Consider the following 15975-nt stretch of genomic DNA (forward strand, 5'->3'; position numbering starts at 1 on the left):
TAGATTTGTACTGAGTACTAGAATTTGGGGGGCACAGATCTTTGTCCTAAAAGGTGGTATTTGCCATAGGATGAAATGGGTGCTTTGAAGACAATCATGGCAAATGAGATGAAAAATCAGCATTTTGTGGAATTGGAAGATACAATAAAATGAATACATAAAGTTATTTCAAATATATTACATATTAAAATAGTGTATATAATTTAGTCAACATTGTCACTTTGCTATAACATTTTCCTCTAAATGTAAGTACAATTCCCCATATCTCCTCTCTTTAGCTCTGGCACACTCTCTTCCTTCCTTTCTCCTCTTTGCTGTTGTGACCTCTAACATTCTGGAAGTATCTTCACAGATGTACACAGTCACAGTGCCTTTGTTGCTACAGTGCAACACCAGCCTATGGTGCATCCTGCACTCTGACTGGACATTCTCTATATACAGCTCCTGTGGCCCTGCAGGGTTTGGTACCAGCCTTCTCAGCTAGGAATGCAACTTTGCCTCAGTACCATAGAGGCATGCAGGTCAATGGAGTTTCAGGATAGTCTCTTATCCTCTTGTACTGGAACATGTAATTTCCAGGATGTTTTTAGGACCAAGTCTTGTTTCTGGATTGATGGCTCCCCCTTCTCTTATAATGCATTTTCTACTGCTGGACACTAGAACCTCCTGAGTACAGCAAACCCTTTCCTGTGTAGTCTGTTGGTACAAAGTATAAAACTGAACCATGGAACTCAGGGATGATATCTGGATTTGGGAATGCCAGGGTACCTAAGGAACTGAGGTGACCTCATGCTTGCTTGTGTGAGGTATTGCTTCACAGACTCTCTTTAGTGTCCTCAACCCAACTGACCATTGGCTACAAGTCAGCAATTGGAGTTCTCAGTATTTGTGTGAACAATGAAAAAGTGGGTTTTCCAAAACAAACCTGTTTAGCTTTCAAGAATAAAAGCTGTTACAAGACCTCTTGCCACAGAAGAGATAAAGTCCTTTATATGCCCACAAATTCTGGGACTTTGAGATGTAAGTTTAGTGTAGCTCCTTGGCTATTTTCAGCAGATACTGATACAATGGTGCAAGTAAAAGTTATGGGAAGCAGAATCAGTCTCACTGTCATTATTGAAACCCCTGTTATTGAAGTAGAAACAGAAAAGAAAGATGTTCTGGATTTTGGTAACAAAAATGTTGTATAGCCAATGGTGTATACACATCAAGGAAAGTGACTGTGTCAGCTGCTACTCAGAGGATGAAGCAGATGGCTCGAACTGTCTCATCTGAAGACCTATCAAGCTGCTCCCATGAGTCCTAGAAGTGCCAGTGCTTTTCTGACAGTTGTGATGGAACCCTTTAATGCCAGAAGCCCCTACAACTCAAGATTCAACAAACAAAATAATGGCACAGCAAGAATAAAATAAACTACAGTGAGCTTTAGACTTACTAACAGACTGTGGTAAAGAACATGGCTTAAATCAAAATGAGACTTCTATTTCAAATTCCAGTCACCTTTCAGTGAACAGAGTCATATCGCTTGAAGTATATGAGTTGTCTTGTAATTGAGAGTCCTGTTAAATCATTTTCTGTACTTCTAACGATTTGGAATACTTATGTCTGCCAGCAAAGTTGTGTCTGAGAGTAAGGCTGTAGGGGACCTTCTAAGACAAAGGAGGTCACTGGAGAAGTGTAATGAGAATTTTGGGTGTCTTAAAAAACCAGTTCTGTTATGTAAACATCTGTTTGTTTTACTCCTGGGTATAGGATATGGGGATACTTCATATTGTTCACAGTCGTAGGCTATTTGCCTCCTGGGTGCTTTGTCAGGGGTGTGGTTCTGCCAGATGAAGATAGTTTAATTCTGTGGACTCTAGAGAGGGTACAGAAATACCATAGCCCCAAGAGAGGAGGTGTGGTTGTTCTTCCTACTGGTTCCTGCTTCTGTTGGTTTGTCAAGTGATTGAGAGAAAAGAGACAAGAAGTTGGAGATGTTCTGATGAGACAAAGATTGGATTTGCCTCAAGGAACTCAGTGCCCCTTAGTCAGCAGGGAGTAGACTAAAAGGAAGCCTCTTTCTCCTTCTTTCTTTATCTTCACTAACCTTTCTTTCCTCCCTGGAGAGTTGGAAGGTATTAGGCTGTAATAAGTTTTGGAAGAGGGGGTAGATATAAGGACCCAATAAAGTAGTTAAAAAAGTGCAGAGAACCTCAACCCTTGGAACAGCAAAAGTGCAATCGTCAACCAGTTGATATGATGTTCTGTATGTTGGAGAACAAGATTCAAGTGGCATAGATCATGTCTGAAACAAGATAAATGTTGACATGGATTGTTTCCCTGTTGAAAGGATGAATTTGCCTCTTCCTACTGATGGAGTGGCAGGTGATACTAATACTAACCAAAAAGAACAACTTTCAATTGTGGAAGGCATGATCGTTTTAAAGCCACCTCTCAGGATGAGTAACCCAGAGGAAATAGCTGTTAGCAGAGCAAGTCTTCCAAGAAGAAGTCTAACTGTCCTAGTAACTACCATATGTAAAAGTCTCATATCTGCAGCTAACGTCCTGAGTCACCAGACCTAAGGAGGAGACGGGATGACAAGATCACACCAGACACTTTTCCTGTGGTGGTGGCCTCATCATCGTCTCTCCTCTAAGGCCCCAAAGAACATCAGGAGTACTTCCGATTTAAAAAGAATTCCAAATGTTTTCTTCACATCATTAATTCTCTAATACAGTCTTAAACTACTGAAAAAATTTAAAAATATACACTAGTATTCACTTCTACTTGATCTGTTTATATTGTATTATACAATGTTTTAATGTTCAGTGGTCATCACGACACACTTTAGTGGTGACACTGTAAAACCTCTGCAGGTTATTTAAACTATTAAGTATGAAGCAAGTTTTTTTTGAATACTATGTACATGTATACTTGTGGTGTGGCAGAGCCACCCATTTGGCACAAATCTTCCCAGTACTTGTGGCTTGGATCATGGCCTGAGAGATGGAAGACTTCTGAGCTATAGGAAGAAGAGTCATTTCTAAGCCTTTTAGCCAATTCACTACTTGGTAATAATGAGGTTTTAAAAAATGTCATTCTTTCATTAAATTTTGGCTTGGCCATCACTGTTTCTATTCTTGCCAGAAATGGACCCAGCATTGACAACAGTTCAGCTTCAAGGAAAAGAACCATAGAGAAAGTCTACATTTGTTACATGCTCATGAAACCAAGAACAGAAGAGAAGAAGGTAACACTATAACACCCATTTAGGGTCAGTCTTTTGTATACAGTTTCTGGAACAGGTACCTGACTCAGCTCTTGATTTTCACTTAAAATCAAGAATTAATAATCAAGAATGCAAGATTGTCATGCCTGTGGCTAGACAGCAAGCATGCTCAAAGACAAGGCTCCAGTGACTTTAGCCACACCAGCTTATTAGAAAATGAGAAACGTTTAACCCTGACAAAGTTGCAATTTTCCTCTGATGATATTAATGAAGAATTTAGGATGATCATTTGGAAGCACATTTTGAACAACTGGCCATTTCAGGGATGATATATGAAGAAGGAAGACAGGAATAACCAGAAAATGCTTTTAAGTTACCTGAAAATGAAAACGGACTTTTAAACTGTTAGATTAAAGCAGAAACATAACACAAGCCAACAAGAGAAAGTAACTCTGTCCACCTCTCCTCCCTCATCCCTCCCATTGCCCTTGAAAATTGCCAAATCTGACTTCCACATTTGGTCTCAGAATCTAGGCCCCTGCCCTTTTATTTTCCTTTACTCAATTTTTCTAAAACAAACAAACAAACAAACAAACAAACAAACAAACAAACAAACAGTTTCCAGAAGTTCTTAAGGCAGGAGTGAACTGTGGTTTTTTTTCTGATCCCAGATCTTAGGTTCTTTATGACAGTAATAGGACTGCACAGAGGCTTTTCAGCATTGCTGCACTGTCTCTGACCACATGTGGCAGGATCATCATTAGCTCTAGCTTTATACTAGCCACTCTCAGTGCATCAGACTCTAGGCAGGAAAACAACATGTGCACTGGAGCGAGGACTCTGCTGATGACAGCCACAGGCTACAGCTGGTTCCTGTAAGCCAGAGGCCAGCAGGTTACACTACAGACAGCAGGGTTACAGAACTTACATGCCAAAAGGTTACCTGGAAATGTTTGCAACAAGGGAAAGTGTCCAAATATGATGAAGAAGAACCATCTTTTTAGCTTTCTCTTTAAAGGGATTAGAGATCAGATTTCAGATATATCTGAACAAAATTTAAATAACTAATGTTCTTTGAAGAATTGTAGTTACAATAAAAATATGCACACCCCCTTCCCCCCCCCCCCAAGAGGTAGGCTTCTGGGAAGTGACAGTGACTTGACATCTGGCATCCCAATATCAGTTCTGTAAGGTAAAGATTAAATGGTAGCTCAGGAGCCCTGTGAGGAATTAAGGTAACATGTAAAGCATTATATCTCCTGTTTGTCACAGTTAAATACAAGTTACAGGGGTTAGCTGTGAATAGAAATAGCATTTATTCTTGTGGTTTTGTTTTCTCTTTCCTTCTTGTACTTTTCTCTTCTGAGAGAGAGAGAGGGGGGGGAAGGGAGAGAGAGAGAGAGAAAGTTGTTACTTACTGGGCTTAAATGAGCCAGCAAGCATTTCTTGGTGGGACTATCAGTCTGGGCAAAATAATACAGAATACAGAATACCCTGTATTAAACAGACTTTAAAAGGACTATGAAGAACATAAAAAAATGAAGGAATTGTGAACAGTTAGAAGTGGTTCGAAAGTCCAAGCAACTTAGAGCTACAGAACGATTGCATCAATTGCACTGGTCCCACCATCCCAGTGCCACAGCTGCATCCAGACTTTCTGATGATGGACAAACCAGGTGTGTTCATATATAAATCAGAAATAAAGTAGCAGATGTTGAAAGTGATCCTGACTCCTCGGGCCGTTCTTTGGTAGTCTTGGCTTTAGTATCTTGTATACCAGTAAAAGCTCCTCAGTACAATCCCTTACATAGATTTCCCAGTCCACAGTGATCTACCCACACACCAGCACATCACAAATAAATCCAGGACTCTCCCAAGTTTGTTTGAATGTTTCTTGTTCTCCTCCAAGAGAGAACTGTTTCCATTTGGAACATTTCTATCCAGGAGAAAGATCATTTAGAAGTCAATAGAAGAACATTACAGAGTGAGAGAAGGTTGAAGCAGATTTAACCTTTTCTGCATATCTACCTTATCGTTACCCATCCATAGCTTTGTCTACTGAGGGTAAAGCATAAAAATGAATGCCAAAAGAGCACAACCACATTTGTGCAAAAGTGGGGAGCACTTGCTGAGAAATTTCTTGCAAAACCAATTTTATTATTTTTCATATAAAAAGAATGAGTTCTACATTATTCTGGGAAAAAGATGAATAAACTATAGGCCAGGCGGAGCCTGTTTTGTGTGGTCAACAATCTAACAACAGCTATGACACCCTTAAATGCAAACCGTGGGGGGAGTCATGCTTTGTGGCATTTGAAGATTACATAAAATTCAAGTTTGGGGCTCCGTAAATAAAGTTTTATTAAACACACACACACAAAAATGAATGCCAAATGAGGAAACGTGTTGTCTAGACAATGATGAAATAACCAAGATTGGCTTGAAGTAGTATTTTATTTATGAAAGAAAAGTCAGGAAACTGAACCTAGAATTTCCTAAAATGCCCCTTTAAAAGAAAAAAAAAAGTGGGGGAGAAAAAAGTCATTACTAATGGAGCCCTTGCTTTTTAATAAACACAGATGTCTATGGGTCATCCTCTGACTTATCATATAGGTATGTCTATGTTGAACACATTTTCAGTCCCCCATTCTGCTCACACTCTGGTGGCCTTCTCTTTATCTTAGCTAAAATATAAATAAACAAACAATATACCTTTAATAATGAAACATTTCACTGATGCGTTGGAGACAATACACTCAGGGTTATGCCTGCTTTACTGTTTGCCTACCATTCAAATATGTTTAGTGTTTTACTCAAAATCAGTGTTTTCCCCTTAGTATTCTTCAGATTAATTCTATATCAAGAAGGGCATCTCAAACCTTTTCATCATTCCTACATGAACATGATGAGACACAGATGTGGGGTCTTTAAAAGAAGGTATTTTGAAGATAACATGGAAATAGAACTTCAGTGGCAGGAAGATAAGTTGTTTTGTTGTTAAACAACATGTCCTAAAATTGTTTAGGAGAAAAGTGTTTGATTTAACTTACAATATAGTCCACGATCAAGGGAAGCCAAGGTAGAAACTCAAGGCAGGAACTGAAGCAGAGACCATGGCGAAATGCTACTTGCAGACTTGCTCCTTGAGACACACAGCTTGGCTTTTTATACAACCTACAACCACCTGCCCAGGTGGTACCACCCACATGAATCCTGAATCAAGCAAAGGCCCTATAGACTTGTCTACAGGCTGATCTTATGGAGGCAATTTCTTACTGAGGTTCCTTTTTCCCAGGTGAGTCTATTTTATGCTGAGCAAAACTCAGCGGCACCTGAACTGAATCACATTCACATCTATCTTGGTATTTTATTGTGTTTATTGTATTACATTCTTTTGTATTTTGTTTTATAGAATCTAATTTTCTAACTGTACTCAGCAATAAACACGGGTGAATTATGTAATCAATTGTTTTTTTTCAGCTTTTTGAAAAAAATGTTACTTTATAAAAAGTTTCATTTTAATTAAATGTTTAAAGAATTTTCTTCAAATTCTAGTAATAGTTCACAACTTGCATTAACCACCATTTTTCTAACTTTTTAAAAGACAGACTAACAAATTTTCTTTGTCAAGAGTGAGCGTGAGGATAGATTGTTTTGCTGGTATTTTTTAAATACCTTAAGGCAAGTAAATGTACCTTTCCTTGGGGATCGTCTGGGAGTGTAGCCACTGATGATGCCCTGTGTCCTCACTAGTTTGTGTTGAGAATGGCTTAGGCATGTTGCATACAAAAGTTCTGTAAGTGATTAAAGTACTCAGCCCTTCACACTCAACCAAGGCCTGAGGGTTATTAGCACCATCTTTATCTGTGTTTATTAAAAAGATACTTAAGACTGCCTTACTACACCCAAGCCACATATACAAAGGTTGAGATTCAATTTATTTAATATTCTTCACTGAAGAACATACTGCACCCTTTCTCACTAATCAAACTGCCTTTATTTTTGAATGAAATACCCTCAATACCAGAAGGAAGAAAGATTTAGGTTGACCATGGTTTAAAGAGACAGGGACGGGCTGTGATTCTCGACTCCAACTGAAGCAGATGTATCACTTACCCTAAATCCTCCCCCTAGGCCTGATCTGCAAGGCCTCAACCACCTCTCAACATCAGCAGTTTTGGTAGGACCACAGATACCTGAAGAACATCCCAAATTCAGCTGGAACATACCTGAACTCAAGAATTCCTGTTCTTTTAAAGTTATTCAGAATTCTCCTATGAAATAAAAGACCTAAGCCATTCCATCTTCTCCAACTCTCCAACTCCAATTTCATAAATGTAAAAACCAGGCAGCATAACCAGCTATATGATACACCAACACATATACAGCAGAGGACTGCCGGGTCTGGGTTCAGTCAGAGACGATGTACCTAACCCTCAAGAGATGGGAGGAGCTAGGGAGATTAGAGGTCTGGTGGAGTCAGGGGTGTGGGGGTAGGAACATCCTTATGGAGACAGGGGGCCAGGGAGGAGGTATTGGATGGGAACAGTCAGAGGTGGAGACTTGGAGTGAAATAAAATCTAGAGTATAAAAAATGATTAAATAAAATTAAAAAATAAGTTAATTTAAAAAAATCCAAACCACAATTACTTAAATTATACAATTCACACATGACTACAACAAACATCAGGTAAAACCACAAATTTGCAAACTACTATGTATGTCTATTATTCAATATCAAAAATCAATCAAGCCAGCAAGACAACCATGATAAAATTAATTTCTGACAGTCACATTAAAATATCTGTGTCAAAATTTACATAACCATTGATCTTGGAATATTAAGTTACTTCAGTCTGGTGCAATTATAAACAATGATAAATAAAATTAGTCACATATGTCCTTATTCAAACATATCCTTATAATAAAGATCAGGAGGTAAGACCACTAGTTTTAGAAACTACACACAGTTGTCCAACATGTGATAAGTACATGAAACCATAAATGTTTTAACTATTGGGGTTCACACAGATCAGCAGATATGTGTTTCCTGGGCAAACTTTCTGAGGAGTTCAATCTTCTATATAAAGGTGAATGGAGAGAACTGATTGCTCAAAGTTGTCTTCTGCCTCCTGCACGTGTGTTTATATTTACATTCACGTACATTACCTGCATACATCACACATGCATGCATGTGCATGAGTGTGCATACACAACTACATACTAATAAGACTTATTTAAATTTTGTTCTACTTTAGTATGTCTCCAAGTGTAAGGAGTTACATAAAACTATAAGCTGCATCTTTCACTATATAATTTCTTAAGTGGTTGCAGAGATTAGAATATAATAAAATGAAGGATACCACTGAAAAAATACTCACATTCTATTTGAGGGTAAGTTTCAGTTTTCAGATGTTTGAATTCATAATATGGTAGCTCGCGCTTGAATATAGATGCAAGAACATTATCAAGCTCTTCGATGCTTTTCTGTTTTCAAATGAAAAAGAAATTTAAAATTAGCCAATAGGATGCTCATGTTCCAGTGAATGGCCCTGCACAATTGCACCTATAGATAGTAGTAACTAGATTTAATGAGTTATAAACAAGAAAGACATGACGTTAGGAGTGGGACATATTGGAGATGAGAATGGGGGTATATGTGATCATATTTTACCATATACATGCACAAGAACAGGGGGGGGAGATAAAGGAAAAATTGACATTTACCCCAAATTAGAGAGTTAGGGAATTGGTAGCTTGATAATTCCAAGTCAGTTTTTATTCTCTCACATTTATAGCCATAGATTAGTGATGCTCCCAGCCTCCATGAGTGATGCTTCTTTGTGCTGTGGGGGACAGTTAGTACAGAAACCCACAACTGGCCAAAGTACTGAGAAAAGGGGATGCTGGAATGCTGCACCCTAAGTGAGACAGCTATATGCACAGTCCAAAGGCTCAGGAAACGTCACAAAGTAAGATCCAGAAGCCTGGAAGATGTGCAGCTGAAAGATGCTTTCTGGATATGACATAGCTACTGCACTCAGGAAACCACTGAAACTATGGGGATCTGCACAAGATCGATCAAGTCAATACTTCATCATGGATGGGGTAGGGGTCCATGAGGTCCCACTTCTCCATGATAGACTACTGACACTTAACAGTTGTTGTGAGATGGATTATCATTTCTTCAGCCAAGAAGCCGCTCATGTGAACGTAGAAAGTGGGAGGCAAATGGGATATTGGGTGCTTACAGAGTTGATGGGTACTATCAGCTACACTGATTCACTCGTATTCAGGAAAAAAGCAAGAACTCTAGATCTGTCTTCATATATTATATGTCTAAAACTCCAGCACATCTACATTTAGTGGTAAGATAGGTTAGAACCTGCATTGTGGAACAGTGCACCCCCAGCCTTCATCAGGAGCTTCTCCTTGCAGTAGATGGTGATTCACATGAAGGCTCGCAACTGGGCAATGTAAAGAGAATAATAGACTGGGATCTTCTTAGTCTTAAATGAGACATGCAAATTACATCCTGTGCTGGCCAGTTTTATGTCAGCTTGACACAGGGAGGAGGGAATCACGACATGAGGAACTGTATTAAAGGGTCACAGCATTAGGAATTTGAGAACCACTACTTTAAACACTTAGGCAATCTCTCTCTCTCTCTCTCTCTCTCTCTCTCTCTCTCTCTCTCTCTCTCTCTGTCTCTGTCTCTGTCTCTGTCTCTGTCTCTCCTCTGTCTCCAAGATTAAGTTGATTTAAAAAACATTTAAATGGATAGGTCTTCAGTAAAAGAAATATATTCTTAGTCAACTTAATTTTTCTAACTTTTGAATGAGTCATTTCTTAGCAATGTAACAATGAATACTGAAATAATTATTAAAGTTCAAGGCAACTTAAAATTTATTTCAAATTTTGTATGTGTTGATTATTAGACATGTGTAGAATTCTTCCTTAACTCACTTACAAATAATATGACAAGAAAAAAAATGTTTTGAAATCTAGTTTCTCCAGTTCTGATTTGTGAGTCTAAGAAACATATTACTGATATATAATATATCAGCACTAGTAACTATTATTTGTTTTTCTCCACACTCTTTGATGGAGTTCTTAGATATCAATGAAATGGAGTCCCTCCAACTTACACAGAAGTCTGCAGAGCACTCTGTGGAAAGAGCTTCTCATGGAGGCTTTTCTCTGCTTGAACAAATGCATCAATCTGTTTTCATTTCAAAAAAATTAAACTGAAACACATAGCTTTCAAGGTATTTGGAATGTAAGTTTTGCTGCTATGATACAGAGATGCAAATGGACAATGGCTTAAACAACACAGAGGTCTGTGCCTTTTAAACACAGAAACCAGCAATTACAGCCCAGGGTTAACGTAGTATCTCCCTGTGACTAAGGATCCAGGCTCTTATGCTATGAGGATTAACTGCTTTTCATTGTCTTTCAGTTGATGATGGCCTGTCTATTGCTCCTATGTTGGTCTTTCCAACAATCTATAAAACAGACAGTGCCAGGAAAGCATGGCTAGCTGCTATGAATGCTAAATCTGCATCTGGCTCTCATGGACATACCATGCCATTGGGTTTCACTTAGACATATGACCATTTGCTGGCTGCAGAGAAGAAACTGTAACACTTGTCTAGTTGGCTAAGAAAGTTGTTGCATAATATAATCAATGATATTCATGAGAAAACAGAGTAGAATCTAGAGACCATATTTTATCATAATCATAAACTAAAGCCTAAATACACTATCTCCTCCTTATCTATGACCAGTCATTTGTAACAACTGATCGCTAAATATATAGCAAAATAAGATAAGACTTTTAACAATTATAACACTAACATATTCAAAGAAGTATCCTTTGAAAATGGCTTATAAAGGATGGCACAGTTTTTTCCTAAAGGAGTTTCAGCATTTTTCTTTTAGCTTGTTTGGAGAGCCATTTTCCAACCGTGGAACAGCATTGGCCTCGTTACTCCCATTCCTATCGTCATTATCTTCGGCCATATTCCTTCAGTGGCCTTTCACTTTCTGCTTCCATCAGAACCATTAATATTTCAGCTCTGCTCCACTAACTCCCCAAAAGTCTGTGCCTGTGTTATAATGGCTGTTGGAACACAGAGCTCTAATTATTTGGTGATTTGAGACTGGGAGAGAAGCTTAATGTGTACCATTCACTGACCCCTCCATTAATTTGCCCAACAAAGTGGATATCAAGCAATCTCATGCCTACAATACCTGTGGTTCTGAAGATGAAATGGAAACACGAATAGGCAATGTTGTGCTTTGGAGCCTTGGGTACAATGACAGATATTAATTTGAGAAATGGTGTATATCAAGTTAGATGTCATCAGTATTATGAAGAGATATAGTAGGAAATCATGGGAGAATGTCACTGAACAAAATACACAAAAATTAAAATTTTGTGGGTGAGTTATAATGAACTAAGTGAGGTTAGTGAAGGAGAAGAGACGATGTCCATAAATAGATGTGCAAAGGCCCTGTGGCAGACTACAGAACCTGGAAACAAAATAACATCATATCTGGTAGGTATAGGAAGAAGAGTGAGATTAACTTGGACAGAAAAGTATGCTCAGTGTCTGCAAAACTATATTGCTCTTGTTAAACACTCCATATGTGTATAAGTTGAGTACATTTTTACCTAATATGGGTATATGCACATGGAAGCTAGGATCCCACACTGGTTGTCTTGCTCCCTTGACCACCACTCAGCCATCTATTTCAGAAAGGGTCTCTCACTGAATCTGGAGCTCATCAATTTGGCAAACTCCACCCTTTCTTTCATCCATTGATGGTAGAAGAGGTCAATCTGAAAATGGAATAGTGACTAGCAGAGAAAAAGAAGTGTGAAGGTGGCGGCCATAGGAGGCTGAGTAGTGGGTGCACAAAGGCACACACTGCAGAGGTGTAAGCTCTGATATCCAGAGCACAGTGCAGTGGCCACAGCTACACACAACCTACTCCATACTGTGTGAAGGTCATGAGGAGAGGAGCCAGTGTGTGCAGATGAGAAATAATCCAGAGGAGAGAATGCTCATCATCTGCATCTTATCAGCATGCACTGGACACATTAAAATACCACATTATGCCAGTCAATGTGCATTAAACTTTAATTTCAAAAGAAGACACAGAGAGCCTCCCCATATTCGCAAGTCAAATCACTTGAAAGGAGAATTGTTATAATATGGCAATTGAGCATTTCATCTTTGAACATAAACTTATGGAATACTTGTGTTTGAAGAAGCTCTAGATTCCTCATTTGTCACCTGACAAAGTCCTTCAGCATGAAAGAAACCCATCTCCCATAAAGTAAGTAGCTGTCATTTTAATAAGAAATCACAACATATGTTCATGATCAACCCAAATCTCTGAAGTTTCTAAGTCAATAGCAAAGTGCACTAACTCATGCTCCATTGCAGTAGTGAAACATGAAGAAGAATTAGAGCACAATTCTTCATTGCCTGGTCTAACAAACTTCTGAGAGTCGGCCATTGCATGAGTAGCAGGTTATTCTATATATGAACCACAAAGTATTTTTAGGGGGTACTTTCACTTCTCTCACTATCTTCTTTGCATATTGGGTCGATAGTTTTTCACTAAGTTATTCAAATAATACTAGAAAAGAAGGTGTCACTGAGTTATCTTCATATTCTGAAGCAGTACATGCTAGTTGTGACCCATACACAAGGAAGTAACTGTCGGAAAGATGGTGACTTTACAAAGATGAACAACATAGCCCATCCTTTAACCACATGTGTTGGGGGAGGAAGAATAGTGCTGTAATACATTTTTGCATAATACGAGGACATAGAAGCCTAAAAAGAACACTAAGTTGAATGGTGATATACTAAAGAAACATGGAAGAATGCTCTGATAAGAGACGGTCCTGGAAAAGTTTTGAGACCCTTTATCATATGCATAGAAATGAGTTTGAATATTCCTATCCTTTGAGGACATAAAGTTGGCTGCAAGTATGCACTCAGACTAACACTGGTGCTGCGCCTTGCATTTGCACCTTGCATCCAAAGGGGCTGGTACAAATAAGAAGGCACCAACCTTCTGAGACTGATAAGGGTCTACTGGAAATTTTAGAAAATGACTAGAAAGAGAAGGGGTTCCTGGAAGAGAATCTTCAAAAGAAACATTTCTGAGCACAAGCTTAAATGAGTGAAGAAACTCCCGTTGAGGAGATTAATAGTGTAAGAAGCACACTGGGCACCACACTGGGCACACTGGCACAGTGTGAGGTTCCCAAGCCAGTGCCTTTCCTCATTCCAGCCTCACTGACTTTAGTGTTGGTGAGGTTTCTGTCACTGAAACAAAATGCCTGAAAGAAATGACAAGGGAGGAAAAGTTGATGCTGGCTCATATTTTCTGGGGTTTCAGTTCACGGTCAGCTGGTGTTAGCATTTTTAGGCCTGTACCAAGGCAGAGCCACTGGGCAAGAAGCTCCCTTGGCAGCTGAGAAGTAAGAAAGAGAGGAAAGCAGGGTCTAAGGACAAAATTTGTTCTTATAGGGCACATCCAATAATATAAAATTCTTTTAAAGAACAAGATGACTAAGAATTACTATATTCTTTTAGCATTTGACCTAGTTTCACTTATATACCTTATGTAGTGATTTCTTTATAAAAGATAACATTTTGCTGTCCCCAAGACACTTGTGTAAATAGGATGAAAGTCTCACAGGTTTTAATTATCTTGGTGAAAGCAAAATTGCAGTATTTCTGCCTCCAATATTTGAATCTTAATTATCCCCCCAAACTAGGTTTAGATTTTTTTTTCATTTGAAGAGCTCATGCTGTCTGTTTTAAGTGATACACTATGAATTGAGCCTTTATTCAGCTTTGACTGGGATTTTAGTATTTATCACTCCGGGAAAAAATGATGAACTGAAAAAGAAGTAGATTGTTAAGTTAATTGTAGTAAAGTGTTCTAAACCTTAATGGATATCACCGGAACAAAACAGAATCAGTTCTTTCATTAATTCTTTATTAAAAATCATAGAATGATTATGTTTCCTTGTTGTTCAGTAGCTTTTAAATACTATGTCAAATCTCTTATTGTGATTTCTGGGGAAACTGAAGAACAAAACATACAGATTTCTTATTAATTATTCTTTCCTCAAACTCACACTGGGTTTAGACTATTAAATACCCAATAGCATTTAAGTGGCTATAGAAGAATCTTGTTAATAATTTCAGGCTTACAGAAATCATATCTGCCACTGAACCATGTGAGAACTTCACACAGATTTTACAGTTGCTATTTCTGTCAAGCAGGCAGGGTGTTGACAAACTCACACTTGCTGGTACATTTTCTTACAAATAAACAATAATTATGGTGAGTTTGGTTACAATGTGTGTTGCATTTTGAATAGAGGTATTCAATGGGCCATTTCCAAAGTACACAAATTATTGGGTTTAGTGACAGTGTCATAAAAAGGGAATAATCACTGTAGTGTTCTATCTGAACTCACAAAAGCAGTTTGTATATGACCTTAAAACATACCAAGAAAATGTCTCTGAAGTTCTTCCTCTGTCAAATATAGGATCATTTTTACAGTGAGTTTACAGATAATGTGTGCAGAATTAGAGGAACACTACTACACATGCAGTCTATGGTTTATGGTATGGAACTAACATATGGTTAGTCTTTCTAGCCTATGCTAGAACACTTGGGCTGGCCAAGGGCCCAATGTACTTACCCAGAGCCCACTGTGCTTAACTCAATTCCCCAGTACTCCCTGGGCCCTGAGGTCAGTAGCAAAATCTTTACATATCTCCCCATTCAGGTACAGTAATCCTAACTCTAAAGTCTCTCTTTGCCAGGAGAAAGTTTGCTGTCCATAAGCTAGACTAGCTCTGTCTTTGGGGACTCAGTGTGTATGCTAATCCTGATAGCAAGACTGCATCTCATCTGTCTTCCCTGTACAGGCCCCTGGGCTTGGGGGAGGGCGCACCAAAGCATAGCTATAGTCCTTTGTCATCTCTCAGACACAGGGTCAAAATAAATTTGCATGTTTTCTAGCTTCCTAAAATCTGCACATTTACTTCAAGCTACAGTGGAAATCATAACTTGTACATGGTTTTATTTTTAAAAAATGCATCCTACATTACATTTTTGCTATACACTATCTGCCCCCTGGCATTAAACCCAGTGTGGACATGTATTTGGAAACTACTCCCAGACCAGCTATAGACAGAGAATACTATATATTCCTTTTATCAAGTTTTAGCTATGAATAGAACTTTTAATATAAGACAAGGTAGACTTGACACAAGAAAATGAAGCAATCTGGATTTCAAGCTATTATGTTTGTGCTTTGTTTTGTGGCTGTAGTATAGACAACTTCTGAACTGTCTTCAGACTTTCCAGTCTGACAAATGGTATTTCACCCTGTTCTTTCCTAAGACATTTGCCTTTTCCATTGTCCTAAAACGCACCACTCACAGTGAAGGACGCTGAAGAAGCAAGAGTGGCACAAAATAAGTCAAGCCTCCAGCGCCAGTCACCAAAGGTTCTTGGCAGCCTGTGGACATCACTGTCATTGATAGTTTTGCTACAGATCTCAAAGGGCTTGTCATGGTAAATGTGAAAATCACACTGTTTGAATGAACTAACCCTCCCTCCCCTTCCACTCCCTTCTGACCCTCTCTCCAAGAAAGACAATTAAGCAAACTTTATAATTCTAATTGCCAAGTAGAAAAAATACCCCAGCCAAC

The 15975-nt window shown here is 38.6% G+C and overlaps 1 protein-coding gene across 2 annotated transcripts in view; it reads right to left on the bottom strand.

Moving 5' to 3' along the window:
• The window catches only part of Bank1 (B cell scaffold protein with ankyrin repeats 1), a 233588-nt gene that overhangs the window by 146867 nt on the left and 70746 nt on the right, over nt 1-15975 (bottom strand). For both annotated transcript variants that reach the window (XM_034500593.2, XM_076933284.1), the window contains exon 6: nt 8596-8701. In XM_034500593.2, the coding sequence (XP_034356484.1) occupies nt 8596-8701 (106 nt within the window). The remainder of the gene's footprint in view (nt 1-8595; nt 8702-15975) is intronic.

This window comes from Arvicanthis niloticus, chromosome 4 (genome assembly GCF_011762505.2).
Source record: "Arvicanthis niloticus isolate mArvNil1 chromosome 4, mArvNil1.pat.X, whole genome shotgun sequence".
In the NCBI taxonomy this organism is placed as follows: Eukaryota; Metazoa; Chordata; class Mammalia; order Rodentia; family Muridae; genus Arvicanthis; species Arvicanthis niloticus.